At 37.8% G+C, this 20832-nt stretch overlaps 1 protein-coding gene across 4 annotated transcripts in view; it reads left to right on the top strand.

Annotated features, from left to right (window-relative positions):
- ACYP2 (acylphosphatase 2) overlaps nt 1–20832 on the top strand; it is a 247490-nt gene that overhangs the window by 53988 nt on the left and 172670 nt on the right. The window contains exons 2-3 of one of the 4 annotated variants that reach the window (XM_072742166.1): nt 8816–9125; nt 11789–11879. The exons of 1 other annotated variant lie outside the window; for it this stretch is intronic. Coding sequence is in view for 2 of the 3 variants with exons in the window: in XM_072742162.1 (XP_072598263.1) it covers nt 12579–12654 (76 nt within the window). In the remaining variant the exon portion in view is untranslated. Of the gene's footprint in view, nt 1–8815; nt 9126–11788; nt 11880–12563; nt 12655–20832 lie in introns of those variants that run through there. 2 more of the 4 variants (XM_072742163.1, XM_072742162.1) reach the window with 2 other exon arrangements.

Raw genomic sequence — 20832 nt, forward strand, 5'->3', positions numbered from 1 at the left:
GTTATCTTTTTTGGAAAAATGTCTGTTCATGTCTTTTGTCTATTTCTGGATTGGATTTTGTTTGTTTGTTTTTGGGTGTTGAGTTTGATAAGTTCTTTATAGATCTTTGACATTAGCCCTTTATCTGATGTGTCATTTGCAAATATCTTCTCACATTCCATAGGCTCCCTTTTAGTTTTGTTGATTGTTTCCTTTGCTGTGCAGAAGCTTTTTGTTTTGATGAAGTCCCAATAGTTGATTTTTGCTTTTGTTTCCCTTGCCTCCAATCACATTTCTAATAAGAAGCTGCTATGGCCAAGGTCAAAGAGGTTGCTGCCTGTGTTCTCCTCTAGGATCTTGATGGTTCCCAGTCTCACATTTAAGTCTTTCATCCATTTTGAATTTATTTTTGTGTATGGTGTAAGGAAATGGTCCAATTCTTCTGCATGTAGCTGTCCAGTTTTCCCAATACCATTTGTTGAAGAGACTGTCTTTTTTCCATTGGATATTCTTTCCTGCTTTGTCAAACCTTCAATGTTCCTAAAGACCTCCTTGGCTAACTTGACGACATCTTATAAATCTCTGATGATTGTATCAGGTAGCAGTCTTGCTTGTAAAACAAGGTATCTAACCGAGATGAGATGATTGCTCACAACCACACACCTAAGGAAGGAAGGAACAAAAAAACTCATCTGAATATGGGAGACTTGTTTAAAGGACTTGGCATCTTTCCCATTGTTTTTCTATTTTGTCCTCATAGTACTCGAATGAGGTAAGAATTACTTTGGAGATAAGAAAGCCAAGCTAAATAAATTGGGAAGATTTGACCAAGAAATTGTTAGTGTTCGCACTTACCTGGAAGCTGTATTCTAACTCTCTGGCTGGTATTCTTTACTTAAATATTTACTAACTTTAGCTTTTCCTCAGTATAGGAAAGAGCTGGCTATGCAATAACTCATTTTTCTTGAATGGGATAATTTCTTTTTTTCTAAATCATCTGTCAGGAAAAGTAAAAATTAAGTATTATTTATAATAATAATGATGACAATAAAGATAAAGCAGTAATACTTGCATACTCACCCACCATTGTTTATAAAGAATTCTGATCTAGGGATCCCTGGGTGGCGCAGTGGTTTGGCGCTTGCCTTTGGCCCAGGGCGCGATCCTGGAGACCCGGGATCGAATCCCACGTCAGGCTCCCGGTGCATGGAGCCTGCTTCTCCCTCTGCCTATGTCTCTGCCTCTCTCTCTCTCTCTCTCTGTGACTATCATAAATAAATAAAAATTAAAAAAAAAAAAAAGAATTCTGATCTATATTATCCAGTTTCTTTTTTTTAAAGAATTTATTTATTTATCTGACACAGAGAGAGAGCCCAAGCAAGGGGAGCGGCAGTCTGAGGGAGAGGGAGAAGCAGACTCCCTGATGAGGAGAGATACTGACACGGAGCCCAAATCCAGGACTCAGGACCATGACCTGAGTGGAAGGCAGATGCTTAATGGACTGAGCCACCCAGGAGCCCCATATATATAATCCAATTTCAATACCTCAAAAATATTTGCTAGGTAGGTAGAAAAAGTACTTTTTTATTTTATAAAGGAAAATTAGAGGCTCAGAGTGGTTAATTGACTTTCTCAAGGATATATAGTTCGTGTTCTGGTAGAGGTTGAATCTGAACTCAGATCTGACTCCTATTCTCCTAGTCATACTTTCCTCCATATATTACATAATAGCCAAAGACATGTTAAGCATATCTGTTGTTCAGCAAATTATATGCAGCCAGAGGCGTAGTCTGGTTGAGAGAACAGAGCTTCTAAGTGTTCCAGGCATGAGTCTAATTCTGAAGTCAAATAGAAAAAGAGTGGGCACAAACTAAAATTAAATATGATTCTATAACATGTCTTGTGATAAACACACAGGCTTATAATATGGATATAGTACCCTCAGATATAGTACCCCCACATGTAAAATGTAGATATTATTATTTCTCTCATTTTATATACATAGAAACAGAAGCTCAGAGAAGTAAATAATCTAAATTCAGATCCCTCTGATTCCAAAATGTGTGCTTTTTTTGGATTAATGTAACTGACTTCAAGAGAGATATTCATCTGGGAAGTTTCTTCAGGGAACAGGGAGAAAGAGCTGGCCCCCTTCCACCAGCTTGACTATAGAATGAGGCCCTTCTTTGAAAAGGATTAGTATATTATTAGAGAGTGGAAACAGGGAAGCCACTGGTAGAACTAGTCTTCTGTTGATCTGAGAGGCAACAGAGAGGACATCACCACTCATGGCCTCGTAGCATGGGCAATGCTTCTGACTTCTTTGTCCATTTCTTTCTTCTCTGTCTTCTTTGTCTGACTTCTGTGTCTGCAATGATACAATGGGGGAAAACAAAACAAAGCAAAAAGCATACATTCTTTCCAAAGGTTTGTCAACATCAATAGACAAATTAAGTTAGATCATATCCATTAGCACGAGCACCTGGTCATTGAGTGTAGCAGAAGCATAATTGGCTATACTAAATACATTTCTGTTTCTTTTTGAAAAAAATTGCCCAGAGTATGAAGTTGAATTATAGGTGGTTAAATGAGCATAAAATGGGACCTTGTATTCTTTGGTTGAGTGGTGTCTTTCCCCATGTTTATAATGGGGATATTATATATTTCAATGACACATTCTAGAGTTTCTGGGACAGTTTCTGATTTCAAGTTACTTATTGTTTTTTCCCTAAAAGCATTTCTGCTTATCTGGGTCTAGTTTTTTTTTTTATTCAGAAGGTAGTAATATATTGCATGTTGTTCCCCCAAAGCATCTTAGTTGCTGTCCTTTACCTTTACTTTCAGTTTTCTGCTATATCATCTGTTGATTCCTGCATTAAAGATACAAGGGAACAGGGACACCTGAGTGGCTCAGTTGGTTAAGTGTTGACTCTTGATTTCAGCTCAGGTCATGATCTCAGGGTCCTGGGATCAGACCCCTGAATGAGGCTACCCGCACAACAGAGAGTCTGCTTGTGGATTCTCCTTCTCCCTCTGCTGGCTCTCTCTCTCTCTCTCTCTCTCTCTCTCTCTCAAGTAAAGAAATAAATAAATAATATAAGAGAACAGTGTATGACAAGTAATTTACCAAAAACTTCCTTAAGATTAAATCAAAATTAATTAAAATTAAATGGAAATTGGAGCTATTATCCCAAAAAATCCGGCAACTAGCATTCTAGTGAGTTCTCCCTCTCCCCCAAGTATATGAATACTGGGGGAGGACATATGAATTTTGGCTTGAACTATAATATACACCATCTAGGTTTATTAATCTCATGAGATAACTATGCAATCTGCCCCTGAGGGTTTCCTGGTGATGAAATTTTTCTTACTGTTTTCACATTTTGCTTTGCACCTATACATTTCTCTCTCTCTCTCTCTCTCTCTCTCTCTCTCTTTTCCGAGCTAGAAATCCATAAGTACCAAAGTTTATTTTTTAAAAAGATTTTATTTATTTATTTGACAGAGAGAGTGTGAGAGAGCATAAGCTGGGGGAATGGCAGGAGAGGGAGAAGTAGACTCCCTAGGGATCCTGACTTGGGACTTGATCCCAAGACCCCAGAACCATGACCTGAGCTGAAGGCAGACAACCATGCGAGCCACCCAGGCACCCCAGTACTAGAGTTTATTTTTAACCAAGTCATGAATGTGAGTTGAAGAATCATGGACAGAGAGGGGCACCTGTGTTAGTTCTGATCTCTAGTCATGGGATCCAAGCCCATGAGGGGTTTTGTGATCAGTACAGGGTCTGTTTGAGTTTCTTTCTCCTTCTACCCCTCACCCCCCACACACTCTTTTCCTCTCTCCCACTGAAATAAATAAATAATCTTTTTAAAAAATCATGTATGGAGAACATTTTGTTTGCTCCTTGAGTGCTTAAAATCAGTAATTAGCTGAAGTGAATCTTCAACATAAATACTGCATTTAAAAAAATTTTTATTTATTTATTCATGAGAGACACAGAGACAGGCAGAGACACAGGCAGAGGAGAAGCAGGCTCCCTGCAGGGAGCCTGATGCGGGACTTGATTCTAGGACCCTAGGATCATGACCTGAACGAAGGCAGACACTCAACCAATGAGCCACCCAGGCATCCCTAAATACTGAATTTTAATGAATATGTCCTCTTTACAGTTCCCCAGAGGCTTTGGTCTGTAAAGTTATCCTCAGTATGGCTGAACCTATCACTTAGAAATAGTTTGAGGAGAAAACACCATGTATAGACATGAATATTTGTTTAAAGATTTTATTTATTTGAGAGAGAGAGAGCGAGCACACATGAGCCAGGGGAGAGGCAGAGGAAGAAGCAGACTCCTTGCTGAGTGGGGAGTCCCATGCGGGACTTAAACCCAGGACCCTGAGATCATGACCTGAGCTGAAGGCAGACACCCAACTGACTGAGCCACCCAGATCACCTAGAAATGAATATTTTTTTAAAAAAAGAAATGAAGGGGATCCCTGGGTGGCTCAGTGGTTTAGCGCCTGCCTTTGGGCCGGGGAGCGATCCTGGAGTCCTGGGATCGAGTCCCGCGTCGGGCTCCCTGCATGGAGCCTGCTTCTCCCTCTGCCTGTGTCTCTGCCTCTTTCTCTCTGTGTCTATCATAAATGAATAAATAAATCTTAAAAAAATAAAAGATAAAAAATAAAAAAAGAAATGAATATTGAGCCTGTTTGATTAATTCAATTCTGAGATAGTTGTTTAAGGTTACATAGTAACAATGACAGACTTTGTTCTATTAGGAACGTACATTTTATTATGCTAAAAGTGTATTTACTCTAGATTGTTAATAGGTTCTGAATTCATAAACTTCTTTACTGTAATGTATATGTATTTGTTGTTTGCAAAAATATATACGATACTCTTGTTTATAAAATACATGGACACTTTATAAAGTGAAATGTAGGAATTACATAAACTAGGAGCTGGAGCAGAGAAGGTCCTGAATGATAAAATGGAGTCAAAGTCTTAGGGGAGATGGAGGGAAAGCCAGGGAGGCTTTTAATTTGGTTATTAAATGCCAAACAGAGGTGTAGTCATAAATATGGAGAATAAATGAACCTTCGGAAAACAAATATTTTAAAATATTTCATGCTTTGGGATATTCTCTAATTGCACAGGAGAAATAGGAGAGAACATTTTTCCCATTGTGAGTAATTCTTTAGAAATTCAAATACTGGTCTTTGAGGGAGACAAGGCATATGGAACCATGAGCTTTTTCTAAATTCAGCAAATGTTCAATCTCTGAAGAGAATTTGAACTAAACAGAGTGTTGGCATTAGTGCACAAGCTAAAACATGAATAATCTGTGGATTTATTCTCATTGATTCTTTTCTTTAGAAGGAGTAAAGTATAAATTTTTTGTTTAAGGATTTTATTTTAGGGGTGCCTGGGTGGCTCAATCAGTTAAGTGTCCAACTCTTGATTTTGGCTCAGGTTGTGGTCTTGGGGTCTTGAGATGGGCCCCCATGTTGACATCTGTCCTGAGCTTGGAGCCTGCTTGGGATTCTTTCTGCCTCTCCCCTACTCTTGCTCCCTCCTCCCCTAAAAGAAAAAAATAAAGATTTTATTTTCTTAGATTTTATTTTTAAGTAATCTCTATACCCAACATGGTATTCTGATTCACAACCCTGAGATCAAGAGTTGCACGCTTCACAGACTGAGTCAGTCAGATGCCTGCAGTATAAATTTTTTATTTATTTTTAATTTTTTAAATTTATCTTTTTATTTTTTTTTAAGTTTTTTATTTATTTGTTCATGAGAGACAGAGAGAAAGAAACAGGGAGGAAGAGACATAGGCAGAGAGAGAAGCAGACTCCATGCAGATTGATGTGGGACTCTATCCTGAGACTTCAGGATCATACCCTGGGCTGAAGGCAGGCGCTTAACCACTAAGTCACCCAGGGATCCCAGTATAAATTTTTTAAAACTAAGATTAGACAAAATATTAAATAATACTACAAAGCTTATATTAAAAAAAAAAAAAAAAAAAAAAAGCTGTGTCTTCTCCCTCCCACAGCTGAGGCTTTTAACTTTTTGGCAGTTTTCCTGATTAAATTATGCCTATAGCTAGCTGTACTGCTATTTCTTGGTTTATAAATTTTAGGTTTTATCTATTAACTTCATACACACATATACTTCCTTTTCCTTCCCTTCCCCCCACCCCATCCTCTTAATGTAATCTAATCTAATTTCTAGCTAATTCAGTATTTAGTATTTACATTATTATGTAAGTGTTAGTCATTGGTAAGCCAAGTAATTGTGTTTACTTTTCTTTCACTGTACAACCTTTTGTTTTCTTTAGAATTAAGAATTACCTAGTTTTTCATCCTATCAATTTTCTGTCAATCCAATCAAATGTATCGTTGGTTTTTCAGATGCTTATCAATACAACATTTAACATTTCAGATAGTCTATTGATTATCTCTGTCCTCCTGCTCCTATCTGGACTGGGTAATGCCTAGTCATCTCAGGACTGACAATCTTTACTAGTTTTGTGTGACATTCCTTGTTTCCTAGCTTCTATATTTTCTTCCTTTGGTTGGGGACCTCATTTTGTTGGGACTCATCCTTCAGTAGGTTCCTGACAAAGAGCGCACGGGGATCTTTGCATATTTACCCTCATAGGTGCTTGTTATGTAAGGATACAAATAAAATTCTAGGATGAAAGTAGCTTCCCTTAGAACTGAAGAGGCATTGTCTCATTGTTTTCTGAACTCCATTGCTCTCAAGAAGCTTCATGACTATTCTGATTCCTGTGATTACGCCTTCCTGCAACTCTCTAGAAATTTAAAGTTCTTAGTATCTTGAAATTTTATTATGTGATTTGGGGTTAAGACTTTTTTTATTCATTGGGCTGGGCATTTAATGGACTTTTTTGATCTGAAATTGCATGGCTAAAATATGTTTTTCAACCCTGGGATATTTACTTGTTTGATTTATTTGATAATTTCTTCCTATCAGTTTATACTCTCATTTTTCTCTTTCCAGAAATCCTATTTATCAGATGTTGGACATTCTGAAATGATCCTTTAAGCATCTTATTTTTCTCCTCCTATTGTCCATCTTTGTTTTCCTTTTGATTTTACTTTCCAGGAGATTTCCTTGCTTTTGTCTTCTAATACTTTTATTGGATGATTTTATTTCAAGATCATATTTTTTTTTTTTTAATTTTTTTTTTTTTTTTTTTTATTTATGATAGACACAGAGAGAGAGAGAGAGAGGCAGAGACACAGGCAGGGGGAGAAGCAGGCTCCATGCACCGGGAGCCTGATGTGGGATTCGATCCCGGGTCTCCAGGATCGCGCCCTGGGCCAAAGGCAAGCGCCAAACCACTGCGCCACCCAGGGATCCCCTCAAGATCATATTTTTAATTTTGATTAATTTCCATTTAATTTTAATTTTATTTTTCTTATTCTGATTATTCATTTCTTAAAACAACCACCCTTCTCTTGTTTCATGAATATAATACCTTCTTTTACCTCTCCGATGATACCAGTTACAATTTTTAATAAAGATTTGTTCCTCATGCTATCTTTTTCTCTGTGATTTGTTGTTGATGCTGGAAGTTTTCCTCAAATATCTTGTAGTTATTGGTTATCTACTTATATTTTAATAATCTAACAATTTTCTTCAGAGATAAATAGTGTATACTAATTTATTTGTCCAAATATATTTTATACTTATTAGACAGATTTTATTAAATCTCTATTTGCCCACATTTAATAATGAGGTGTGAAATGCTTCTTTTTATGCACGAGAAATACTCATGCTTCTATGTCCTTGACCTTTCTGAATGTCTACAGGGTAAATTGTCTGCCTGCTTCTTGGTATCCACCTCCTTGGATATTTAGGGCTTAGCTTCTTTTGCTCAGCAATGTCTGTTACCATTCTTCCATCTGTTTCCTAGCTTTCAAAAATGTGTTGTTTTTCCCTCTGCTGATGTTCATTTCCTATTTGCCCTTCAGGTTTGTACCATTTTTTTTGTTGTTGTTGGGATTCCCCTCCTTCCCAAAAGGAGACAAATACATCTAGTTTATCTGCCATATTTAACTATAAAAGCTCCTTACTTGTTTTTGATTTTGGCAATCTGACTCATAGATATGAAGATGTCTTCAATGTCTCTGAAATATTAAATTAATAAAAAATATGTCAATTTTGACTGCCAGCATTATTTTCTTTCTTCCTCTGGTGAACACTTGGTTCATTATTTTGAGCAAACTGCCCTTTCTCTAATCCAGGGATTTTGGTGGGGCTGCCAGTCACAGGACCTCAGCCCCTGACCACAGGAATGGGCATGTGATCTAATTTGGAAAACTGGCTTTACTCTCATGGGAATATGACTCCTGAGCAGAGACAAATAGAGACCAAGAGTACACATGGTGCTGAGTTTTCTTATTGGTGACCACTAGAGGGACGATTGGACTAGCCTGGGTCCTTTGTCGGACTCAATGAAACCAACTTTGCTACAGCAGGAAAGGGATTTAATGGGAGCATATTGGTGGTTCATGAAATTTATGACATGATTTTAGAATCAGATTCAGAGAATAATCAGTTACCAGTGTATTAGTCTCCCACTGTTGCTGTAACAAATTACTATAAATGTAGTGGCTTAAGGCAACACACATTTATTTTATTATAGTCCTGGATGTCCAAAGTTTAAAATCAAGATCTGTTCCTTCTTGAGTCTTCAGGGAAGAATCTGTTTTCTTAACTCTTTTCAGCTACTAGAAGCTGCCCCTTCCTTGTTGACACATTTTCTCTCTCTCTCTCTCTCTGATCTCTTGCCTTCTTTTTATAGACTCTTGTGATTCCAGATAGTCTTGGAAAATCTCCCCATCTCAAGACCTTAATTTGATTACATCCTCAAAGTTTCTTCTACCATCTCAAGTAATGTATTCACAGGAGCCAGGGATTACAACATAGATCTCCGAGGAGCCATTTTTCAGCCCACCACTTCAAGGAGAGCTAAACAACCGTGAACACAGCTGGATTACACTGCAGCATGCAGCATGGTCATAAACTCTAGCTGCTGCCAACACTGAATATGCATAAACAATGCCATCAGCTGAGACGCCAGAGGTGCCTTGATTCCTCCTCCCCACAAGCAGGTACTGATTATTACTTTGTCATCTGATATCTCTTCTCTTCTTTAGTAATATAATTTTCGGACAGTCATATGACCAGTCAGAATAAACACTTTCCCAGACTTCCTGCAGGTAGGCATAGCCATATGACAAAGTTTTGGGCAATGAGTTATAAGTGGAATTGTCTTGTGGAAGCTTCTGAGAAACTTCCTAAGGAGATCGTTGGGATGTGCCTGGTTCTTTATCCCTTCTTATGTTCTGCTTTCATCTTGGACCATGAGGACCAGGGCCACATCTGAAGAATGGTAGAGAGTGAGTAAAATAAGCCTGGCTTCCAGAAAACTTCATGAAGTAGGCTGCTATGCCAACTCTGAATGTCTCACCTTCAGGCTCAGTTTGTGTGAGAGAGAATTAAAATTCTATTTTGATGAAGCCACTGCTTTCTATCATGTTTAATGGAACTTAATCCTAAGTGATACACGGAGGCTTTCTTGTTTAGCCCCTTCTTCAATTGTATGAGCTGTTCCAGTATCCTTCTCATAAGCTTTAGCTTTTTTTTTTTTTTTTTTTGAATTAGAAGGATATTGTTTCTGGGCCTGCTGGAAAGAATTGTACCAGCCAAAGGAAGGTTTAGAATGTCACATACTGATAACATCACAGTGATTCTATCATAGTCAGAAAACTGATTACTGAAGCCTCCAGCCTAGTAGTCAACAGATGAGACACTATATGCCCTTGGGACTTTTAAAAAATTTGTTGACCCATTTTGGCTTGTTAAAATGATTGGAGGATGTGCTGGTATCTTGTGGCCTGGAGCCAGAGATGTTCTGCAATGTACAAGACAAACTCACACATTAAAAAATTGTTCTTTGCATTGAATGAGACTTTTGAGTGCCCCACAGGACTTTCATGTATGTATAAAACTTAATTTATCTGTGCTAGAACCCAACTCTATTTTATTTTTTTAAAGATTTTATTTATTTATTCATGAGAGACACAGAGAGAAAGGCAGAGACACAGGGAGGAGGAGGAACAGGCTCCATGCAGGGAGTCCGATGTGGGACTCGATCCCAGGACCCCAGGAACACGCCCGGAGCTGAAGGAAGACATTCAACTGCTGAGCCACCCAGGCATCCTGAACCCAATTCTATTTTATATGAAGCCTTAGGTAGTTTTCACGTATTTCTCATGATCATTGAATTTCCTAGGAATGTACCTGCTGCGTAAGCTGAGAGAAAATTGCACACTGTTTGCTGGGGAATGCAAGAGGTATTCTTGCATTCAATTTGAAAATGCATGTCCCTGACAACAGCACTGCTCATGGTGTTTGAGTCTTCAGTACCACATGGTATGCATTTGTGGTTGTTACATTCAGATTGATTCTACCCATAGATGTAAGCTCTTAGTGTCTAAGAGTTTACATTCTGAGCTATAGATCACTTTATTGTAAGTGTATTTTATTCATTCTTTATTTTATAGTTGTATCATTATACTGGTTTAAAAAATGTTTCACGTAAATTATATTATCTATGAATTCCATTTCAGGAAAGCAGAGGAGGCATTACAAAATGTTTGTTATAAAAAGGGGGCATTGGGCCTGATAGGGCTCTGGCAAGTAAAAACAAGATGATGTACTAGTGAAAGTACCATCTGAGGGAAGCTGAGTCTGTTTCCCACAGCTGGTAGGTATGAGTTCTTTGGACCTGGGGACACTCTCTTGATAAGGCTCAGGGGCTTCTCTAAACATCTCTTCTAGCCCTTAACATTACTTTTGACTCTGACCATCAAGATCATGGATTACTCCTAACTCCCTCCAGTGGATTATTTTGTAACTGACCTTGCGCACCAGTCACCTCTGTTCAACTTCCACATCATTCTCTCTGTGACAGTAAAAATCAGAATTTTTAGATACTGAATCCAGATAAACCCACATAGAAAAAATAAATCTGGTTCCACTTTTACTTCCTGTATGGGATAGCATTAGCATATTTTCCATATGTGAATAGGGACTGTCGTGTACCATATGTTATTCATCATATGGCATTGTGCCTATTTCAAGGATATTTTAATATAGCACAAAGGCAAAAGGCTTAAGCTGAAATGTGTGGTATGCATTGTGGTTTAAACTTTCTGGTTATCATGAAACCTGAGAAAGTTAGCTTTTTACATATATGCCATAGAATGAGCTCTCAGTAAATTACCTAGAAAGAATAACTGAGCAGGAGAATGTTTGGGCAAAATAAAAATAAGTTATTAGAATTTTAGTTTGATCTTGGAAGGACCTCAGAGATTTTGTGATTATAGGCCATTTTACTAGGTACGCAGAGCAGAAACTTGGAAAGAGCCTGGCTAACAAGGAAGTAGGAAGGCATAATTTCCCTATTGATAGTTATTAAAGGCTTAAGAATCAGATTGTTGAAAGCACAATATTCCACATTGAAGATACTTTTATGAACTCAAGAAATATTTATTAAGGCCCGCTTGTGTGTCAGACACTTTGCTAGTTTCTGGGGAAACAATGCTGAGCAAAGAGAGACACAATCTCTAACCTCGAGGAGTTTAACTATAGTTGTTTAATGCTCAAAATAAATTTAAAAACCACTTATGGTTATAATAGTTATAAATAGAGATAAATACTGTTAAGGAAAGGAACCTAAAAGACACTCACCACTCTGGCTTTTTTCCAGATGCACCTTCCATCTTTCTGACCCTGTTTTGTGCTCCAGGAGGTAGTTCTACAGCCTCCATCAACAGGCAACTCATCCCACTGGGTCTCAGGTTGGTTTTGCCCAATCAGAGGCATGAGTAGGAGGTTAGAGGATGGAAGCAGAGTAGAGTCAGGCTATTTACTCAGTCTCCCTGCTAGTATAGATGGAGTTCTTTCTTTACTGAAGGGTACAGCTATTCCCTCTGGATTTCAAATCCCCTTACCCTGCCGCCCCCAACATTTCCTTCTTTAGGTGAGGGGCCATAGGGCTTCCTGTTCTTGCTAGCCCAGGATGCTTCACCATAATTGTCTGGCTTCCTTTCACAAGACCCATATATCTGTAAATGTGCCCCACCCCTCACTCCCATTGAACTCATCCTAACAGCACCTGGGCTGAAACATTAACCTAGACCAAAGGGGAATGGGGCTGTTGATGGAGTAGAGATCGCTGTTGGTAAAGGGAAGAGCTCTAGAGTGGATGTGTTGAAGAATGGACAGTGCAGCTGGAGCCTAGAGAGGGAAGGGGTGAGATGATGCTGGAGGGGGAGGCAAGGGCCAAATCCTAGGTCATAGGATCTATTGATTCTTTCTTTCTTTCTTTCTTTCTTTCTTTCTTTCTTTCTTTCTTTCTTCTTTCTCTCTTTTGGCTACTCAAAATTTGATACTCCTTGTGTTTCGGGAATTCCCCAATTTAGGAGTATTGGTGGGGGGGCTGGATGGTTTCCCATTATAGAAGCTCACCTCCCGGTGGCTAGGTGTATTCATAGCCAATGAAGAACACCCACTCCATTTTTGGATCTGGAGCCAGAAGCAGAACAGCGAAGAATTTTCTTCTCATCTTGGCAGGTATGGCTGTGATTCCAGCAGTGCTTTCCAGGGTGTTGGCGGTGCAAGCTGTGGCATCCATTTTCTCAGCTTGGCCTTCAGCCTTCTGGGTGGTTCACATCCTTTTATTAATTTCTCTGTTGCCTGAGTGGGCCAGAGTCGATTTCTTCCATGAGGCAATAGCCTTTTAATAAATTTCTTTGCTCCTTAAATTGGCCAGAATCAATTTCCATTGTTGGTAACTAAGAAACCTGATAACTAAGTACACTGTGGTAACAAGGAACTTTATGCCTTCATGACCTCAATAAATGTTTTGACCTTTACCATAGAAACAAAGGGAAGCTATTTAAAGCTTTTAAGCGGCAGGAATAGAGCAGTAGCAGTGACAGATCAAGTTTGCATTTTGGAAAAGTGTTTCGGACTACATTGAAAAGGGTCTAGATTGGGATGCCTGGGTGACTCAGCGGTTGAGCGTCTGCCTTCAGCTCAGGGCATGATCCCGGGGTCCTGGGATTAAGTCCCACATCTGGCTCCCTGCGTGGAGACTGCTTCTCCCCTGCCTGTGTCTTTGCCTCTGTGTGTGTGTCTCTCTCACGAATAAATTTAAAAACCTTAAAAAAAAAAGATGAGGGTCTAGATTAAATGTAGGGATGCCACAAAACAAGTGATGTTGTTTTAGACCAAGAGGGGCTTGCAGTGGAGACAGAGAGAAATACACGGACATGAGGATTGTTTAGCAAGCCTCTAATCATAAAGGATTAGATTATTATTAAATGTGAGGGAGATTAAGGAAATGAGAGGCCTCAAAGGTAGTCCTCAGTTTTTTGCTTCCTGACCAGGGTTGACTCCATAGCTTGAACTACTTTGTTTAAACCCTTGATCCCTATCGAGGATGTAATCGTTGGTCAAAATGATTTTTTCATCCTTCTGTGCTTTATATACATGCATAAACTTGTTGGAGTTGGATAACGAATTGCACATAAATTGTCTTCAGATCCAGACTCTGAATTCAGACCATGTTTCAATGCTTGGCTATCACTGATGAGAAGAAACACAGTTGGTCTCTGAGTCACATTGTTAAGTAGTATTCAGTGCTGAGGATTCATCTGCAACACTCATATCAACATATCCTTGGGTTCTTATGAGTAGGAGGAAAACCTTTTTAGAGAAGCCAGAATTAGGCTGCCATCTGTTGTGCATGGGCTTTGCTTCTTACACATAACTGGTGAATAAAATATTTAACAGGTGGTAACTGGAAAGTGATATGCAGCATCTTCATTCATGAGAAAACTCTAAATTTTGTTTTCTGTTTAAGGACATTGCTTAAATGCCCTTCTGGGCTTGTTTATAAATCCTGAGTTGAATTAATTATAAAGTCCACTAGCATCAGCATTTACACCATGACCTGACATCTGGAAATCGAGAAACTGCTGTTTCTTACTGGTGTTCACAGCCTCCTTAATGAGGGTTAAGCCACGTTTAATACCTCTTCCAACTTGACTTTTTTGCAACTTTCCTCAACCAAAATAATAAAATTTCTTTTTATTGTGCACTTATTTTGTACCAATTACTTTGTCAACCACTAATAAATATATTTTTATACACCCCTCCCACAACATATATTTATATAATTCCCACTCTAACCATGTGAAATAGGTATTATTGCTGACCCCACTTGACATATAAAAGAATTGAGGTTCACATTTAGGAATCCTAATCTGAACCCACTAATATGTTACTGGGCCCATGCCAAATCACTATGCCACAAAATCATCTGACTTATCGTTTGTTCCTCTCCTTTATTCTACATTCCCTCAACTGCTATCAATCCAGAATGTATTATATTGTTTTGAAATTGAAGACATCATGTTATGTATTCTTATATAGATAAAAGCATAGACAAGTTAATGAATAAGTAGAGTGAGGATTTAAAGAAGTAGTTAAAGGAATTGAAAATTTAACCATTTAAGGAAATCATCAGAATCTCTGATTAATCCAGAAAACTTGGTCTAACACTTTTCAATGGATTCTTCCATATGGCTCCTATAAATTAGGGTAAGAAATAGGATCAAAAGCTTTTTTTTTTTAAACTAAGTTATCTCTACCCCCAATATGGGGGTTGAACTCACAACCCCCAAATCAAGAATTGTGTGCTCTATTGACTGAGCCAATCAGATGCCCCTAGGATTAGAGGCTTTTTAAAACATCAGACAAGGGGAGCCTGGGTGGCACAGTAGGTTAAGCATCTGACTCTTGGTTTCAGCTCAGGTTGTGATCTCATGGGTCTTGGGATTGAGCCCCACGTTGGGCTCTGCGATCAGTGCAGAGTCTGCTTGAGACTTTCTCTCCTTCTCCCCAAATTTGTTCTCTCTAAAATATATAAATGCATTTTAAAAGAAAAAAATGAAACATCAGACAATCTCTCCTACAATAAAAGGGAAATACTGGCCCTGGAATCAAAATACAGGATTTGAATCTCAGCTTTGAATCTTAGATTTATTTATTTATTTATTTATTTTTGAATCCTAGATTTATTAGCAGTTGTGTAAACTTAAGCAAATCACTTGACATCTCAGAGTCTCCGTCTCCTCAGATGGTAGCACTTTTGTTATGTAACATTTGTGAGTATTAAATGAACAACATTTACAGAAGTTATTTATCAATTATAAAGTGTTATATGAATACAGATTATTAACTTACTTGAGGCCTTAAAGTTTGAATTTTTAGAAATCAAGTCTAGGGCAGATGATGTCTGTGTTCCTATAAACAGAGCAATGTTCCTAGCAGCAATACCAACCATCATGGCAATTTTAACCTTTGCTCAAGCTTCACATTTTTTTTTCTTCTTATAACAGCACTGTGAGGCATTGCCATTGTATAAAATTTACAGAACAGGAAGCAGAAATAAGTTCTCCAGTGTCAGAGAGAAAATCAGAAATAAAATCAGGATTTAATTCTGTCTTGCATTGTGCATTTCCCCTCTTTAGAATAGCTTTGCTTAAGACCATTTATGGGAAAAAAGCATCTGTGGTTAAATTTAGCAGATAATGTTGAAAAATGAGACTAGGAGAATATATTTAGAGAGATAGCCTACTTAATATGAATTGTTATCTGCTAGTAAAAAAAAAATGTTTCAGGTATTCCTAGAATTCAGCTTAGCAAATTATTCATTACTAAGGAGTGTACAGTCTGTCATAACTGTACCTAAATTTTTTTAAAGCATACCAACTTTGAATTTATATCTGAAAGTGATTTTTTAAAGTGATTTATTTTTTCTTATGCAAGGTGTCCCATATTTATTGGTATGTCTATACAGTGCACTAGCAAGGCCTCAGTGGAAAGTAAAACTTAACAAAACAATGCATAGTTGACTATCCAGTGACTCTTTAAAGTTAATGTATAACTTTATGTTTGCCTTTTCCAAGGCCTGGGTGGCTCAGTGGGTTAAGTGTCCAACTCTTGATTTCAGTTCAGGTCATGATTTCAGGGTCATGAGATTGAGGCCCCACTTTGGGCTCCATGCTCAATGTGGAGTCAGCTTGAGATTCTCCATCCCTTTCCCTTCCCCGCTCCCATAAATAAATAAATAAATAAATAAATAAATAAATAACTTGCCTTTTCCAAAAACAGGCTGTAAACACAAATCGTTTAATTAGTATCCCAGATACTTTGGTTATCTTAAGTGTGAAATATTTAATCTCTATTTATATAACCCATAGGATTTAAGCAAAACATTAAGGGAGAGGAAGCAAATGCATATTGTTTAGTGGGACATTTTATTTTACAGGTAAGTTTTGGCTTGGAAGTTGTTCAGTTGAATGTATTACTGATAAGCTGGCTTAGCTTGTTCTTATACTGTTACTGATATTTCTATGTGGAGGGATATTGATTTCTTTAACACTCTAGGGCTTTTCTATGCTTCTTTAGTCTTTTCATTCCAAGCGAAGAGGGATGACTTATTTTTTGTTGAATTTGAGAGAGGAGCTGGGCTTGCATAGTCCTATCCATTTGTAGAGACACTATTTGGTATGTCTTCCTAGCTTACAAAGAACCCTTTGAATAATTCCTTACTGCCAGGAATGGGTTGCCAGGCAGCAGGATGCCTACCTCTGGCCACCGGCCACAGGTGGAGGTAAGGGCACTTTGGGCCAATAAGATTTTCTCCCTAGAAATTTGAATGAAGAAATAGTCAGTCTGGCCATGATACATATGTACTCAGGAGTTTTCCTCCTATAGGATCAAGAAGATGCTATTCTGCTAGAAGGGGAGGATAAAACAGGTCCAAAGACAAGAACTACCTGCATTATGATGGCTTTTCAGTCCTTATTTCCGGTTCTTTTCTGGGGCCTGGTTGAATTCCTGACATTAGATTCTATGAGACATCTGTGTCCTTATAATAAATCATCTCTTTTTGTTTTTGCTAAACATAGGACTAGCTCTTTTCTGTTACATGTGCCTAAAGTATCTTAAATGACACATTATTTAGTGGTCATTAATAAAATGGATAGTCTTACATAGGCTACTTGAAAAGGAGGCTGCTGGTACATATATTTATTGATACAGCCATTTTAAGTGGTCTAACGAAATTTTATTTTAAATATCCTTATTTAGTTTAATTGGTAACTAATATGTAAGGAGCATAGGATGTAGCCTAGATGGTGCATATTTAAGCAAGCCTAGCCAGTTTTAGTAAATTAGAACATATGTCTAACAAAGGAGTGTTTGTTATTGTTTTGTTCTGTGGAAGAAAACAATTGAATTAAATTGAAAACAACTAAATTGAAAACAATTGAATTAATGAGAACAATTAACAATGTATTGATCGATGGCACATAGTGGAGATCAGGAATAGTTAGTCTGTTAAACCTTGACAGTACTATCTACGAAATACTTAAAGTAAGCAAAATGAGGAAATAAATGTGGTATTGAACGGTGGTTTTTCTAATTAGCTAAGGAATTATACAAAATGGCAATTCTTATCAAATCATAATATAATTTATTTTATGTTACAAACAAGTAGGTGACTTTTTGTCTCATTGTTAATTAACATGAGTTGTATTTGTGCAGAGAGTATAGGGATTATCAGAATGTAGTCCCTGCTCCAGAGTTATTTGAAGTTTCAGAAATCGGAAATCAGCTAAATTCTGATTTAGGATTCCATTTTGCTGTATTTGCCATTGCCAACTACAGATTCCCTGATAGTAACAGGTCAGCATCAAAATATGCCCATCGATAGTAGTCAGAAGGGTGAGGTATGTCTAGAACCAAAGCAGGACATAACGTGATTCAGGTTTGTCATCTATGAAAATAAGTAGCCTGACATTCCCCACTCCCCAGCTTTTCTACAAACTTGTAGAAGTATCTCCCATTGCCCAAATGAAGCAAAATTTGGGATAAATGTAAAGATTCACATATTGCCACTATATTTAGAAGCACACTAAAGGTGACCCGTTGATGAATATGCATGTAGACCACTAAGGTTTTGAATCTAAATATGTGACTGGCATAATTGTAGTTAGCAAGCTATATGTGTTTAAAAACAGTGATCACTAAAATATACAGATTTTAACAAAAGATAGAGTAGATTGTGCTAGGAATAACTAATTTAGAATACTTATATGGGGATAAGTTAAAGATCAAGATGTTCTGCTTCTTGGGGATTGCTGGGTGGCTCAGCGGTTTGGCGCCTGCCTTCAGCCCGGGGCGTGATTCTGGAGTCTCGGGATCAAGTCCCACGTTGGGCTCCCTGCTTGGAGCCTCTGTCCCTCTCCTTGCTTGTGTTCTCTCTCTCTCTCTCATGAATAAATAAAATCTTAAAAATAGTAATAATAATAAGGACAAATAACCTGATGGAAAAGTGGGCAAAATATCTGAATAGCCATTTCTCCAAAGAGGACATATAGATGGCCAATAAATTACATGGAAAGATGCTCAATGTCATTAGTCTTCAGAAAAATGAAAATAAAAATTATAATGAGATATTATACCACACACAGTTGGTTGGCTACAATCAAAATGACAGACAATAGCAATAGCAATTGGTGTCAATGTGGAGAAATTGGAATTCTCATACATCGCTAGTGGGAATGTAAAATTATACAACTCTTTTGAAAACAATTTGACAGTTTCTCAAAAGGTTAAATGAAGAGTTACAATACGACTCAGCAATTCCACTCCTAGATATATACCCTAAAGAAATGAAACATATGTCCATATAAAACTTGTACATAAATGTTCGTAGCAGCATGATAGTAGCCCCATAATAAACCCAAACTGGAAATAATCCAAACATCTATCAACTGTTGAATGGATAAATAAAATGTGGGATAGGCATCCATGGAAAATTATTCAGCAATGTAAGGAGTGGAGTATTGATATGTGTGTCAACATAAATAAACCTTGAAAACATTATGAAGGGTGAAAGAAGCCAGTAACAACAACAACAACAACAACAACAACAACAACAAAAAACAAAAACACATGTTGTGTGATTCTAGTTCTATGAAATGTTAAGAATGGGCAAAGCTATTGAGACAAAAGCTGGATTAGTAGTTGTTTAGGTCTGGGAAAGGAGGGGACATATGGAAAGTGAGTGCTAATGTGTATGGAGTTTCTTTAAAGGTGATGAACATATTCTAAAATTGATTTGGTGATGGTTGCACAATTCTGTGAATATACTAAAAATTATTGAATTCACTTTACATCAGTGAATTGTATGATGTAAGAATTATGTACTTTTTTAATATGGGGAGAAGGGAGCTGTATTAGTGTTCTCCAAAGAAACAGAAACAATGAAATTGGTTGATTGATTGATAGATTGAACATAGGGAATTGACTCATGGTTATGGAATCTGGCAAGTCCAAGTTCTGCGGGGTGGGCCAGCAGGCTGGCAATCTAGTGATAAGCAGAAATTGCAGTTCATATCTGAAAGCTGTCTGCTGCATAATTCCATCTTGCTCACAGGAGGTCAGCCATTTATTCTGTTCAGGGCTTCAGCTACATGAATGAGTCCCACCCACATTATAAAGAATCTGCTTTATTCAAAGTTCACAAATTTAAATCTTAATTTCAAAAAAATAAAAAATAAAAAAAATAAATCTTAATTTCATTCAAAAAACCACTTTCACAGAAACATCTAGAATAATGTTTGACCACATATCTGGACACTGGCTCAAGTCAAGTTGACACAGAAAATTAACACAAAGGTCTATTCTTCCCATTTTCTCATTGGTCCCAGAGACTGCAAAACTTTGGGAAATGGCATTGTTAATTTGTCTAAAAAGCAGTTCTAGATGTAGCTTGCTGTGTACAGGAAAAGTTATTAGGCTACTAATAGAGTTAATAATGGGGTGATAAAGATAATTCTTTTTTTAAAAAAGATTTTATTTATTTATTCATGAGAGGCACAAAGAGAGAGGCAGAGACACAGGTGGAGGGAGAAGCAGGCTCCCTTCGGGGAGCCTGATGCAGGACTCGATCCCAGGATCCTAGGATCGGGCCCTGAGCCGAAGGCAGATGCTCAACCACCGAGCCACCCAGGCATCCCGAAAAAGATATTCTTAATAATAAAATGATGTAGTATCTACTTCTAGAAGCTTCCTTTTTCCTAAACTTTTACACACTAAAGTTTTAAAATATGTCATTCATATTGACATTTCTCCTTTTTATTAACATATATTTTGTGAGTTTCTTGTAGCAGATACTGTGAACTTTGCATTTAAAAAAGTGTTTTTATTTTATTTTAATGATTTATTTATTTGAGAGAGAGAGAGAGCACGAGAGCAGGGGAAGGGCAGAGAGAGAGGGAGATTCCAGTCTGCTGGAATCTCAAGCAGACTCCACTCTGAGCATGGAGCCCTACTTGGGGCTTGATCCCAGGACCCTGAGATCATGACCTGAGCTGAAATCAAGAGTTTGCTGCTTAACTGGCCCAGGTGCCCCCAAAGTGTTTTGATTTTAGATGCAACAATCTTTCTTAAACATTTCGCCAGGGCCTAGAAATGAAAAATTTCCCATCTGGAAACTCTTACATTTATTTATTATTATTATTTTTTTATAAATTTATTTTTTATTGGTGTTCAATTTGCCAACATACAGAATAACACCCAGGGCTCATCCCGTCAAGTGCCCACCTCAGTGCCTGCCACCCAGTCACCCCCACCCCCCGCCCTCCTCCCCTTCCACCACCCCTAGTTTGT

This window comes from Vulpes vulpes, chromosome 16, assembly GCF_048418805.1.
Source record: "Vulpes vulpes isolate BD-2025 chromosome 16, VulVul3, whole genome shotgun sequence".
NCBI lineage: Eukaryota > Metazoa > Chordata > Mammalia > Carnivora > Canidae > Vulpes > Vulpes vulpes.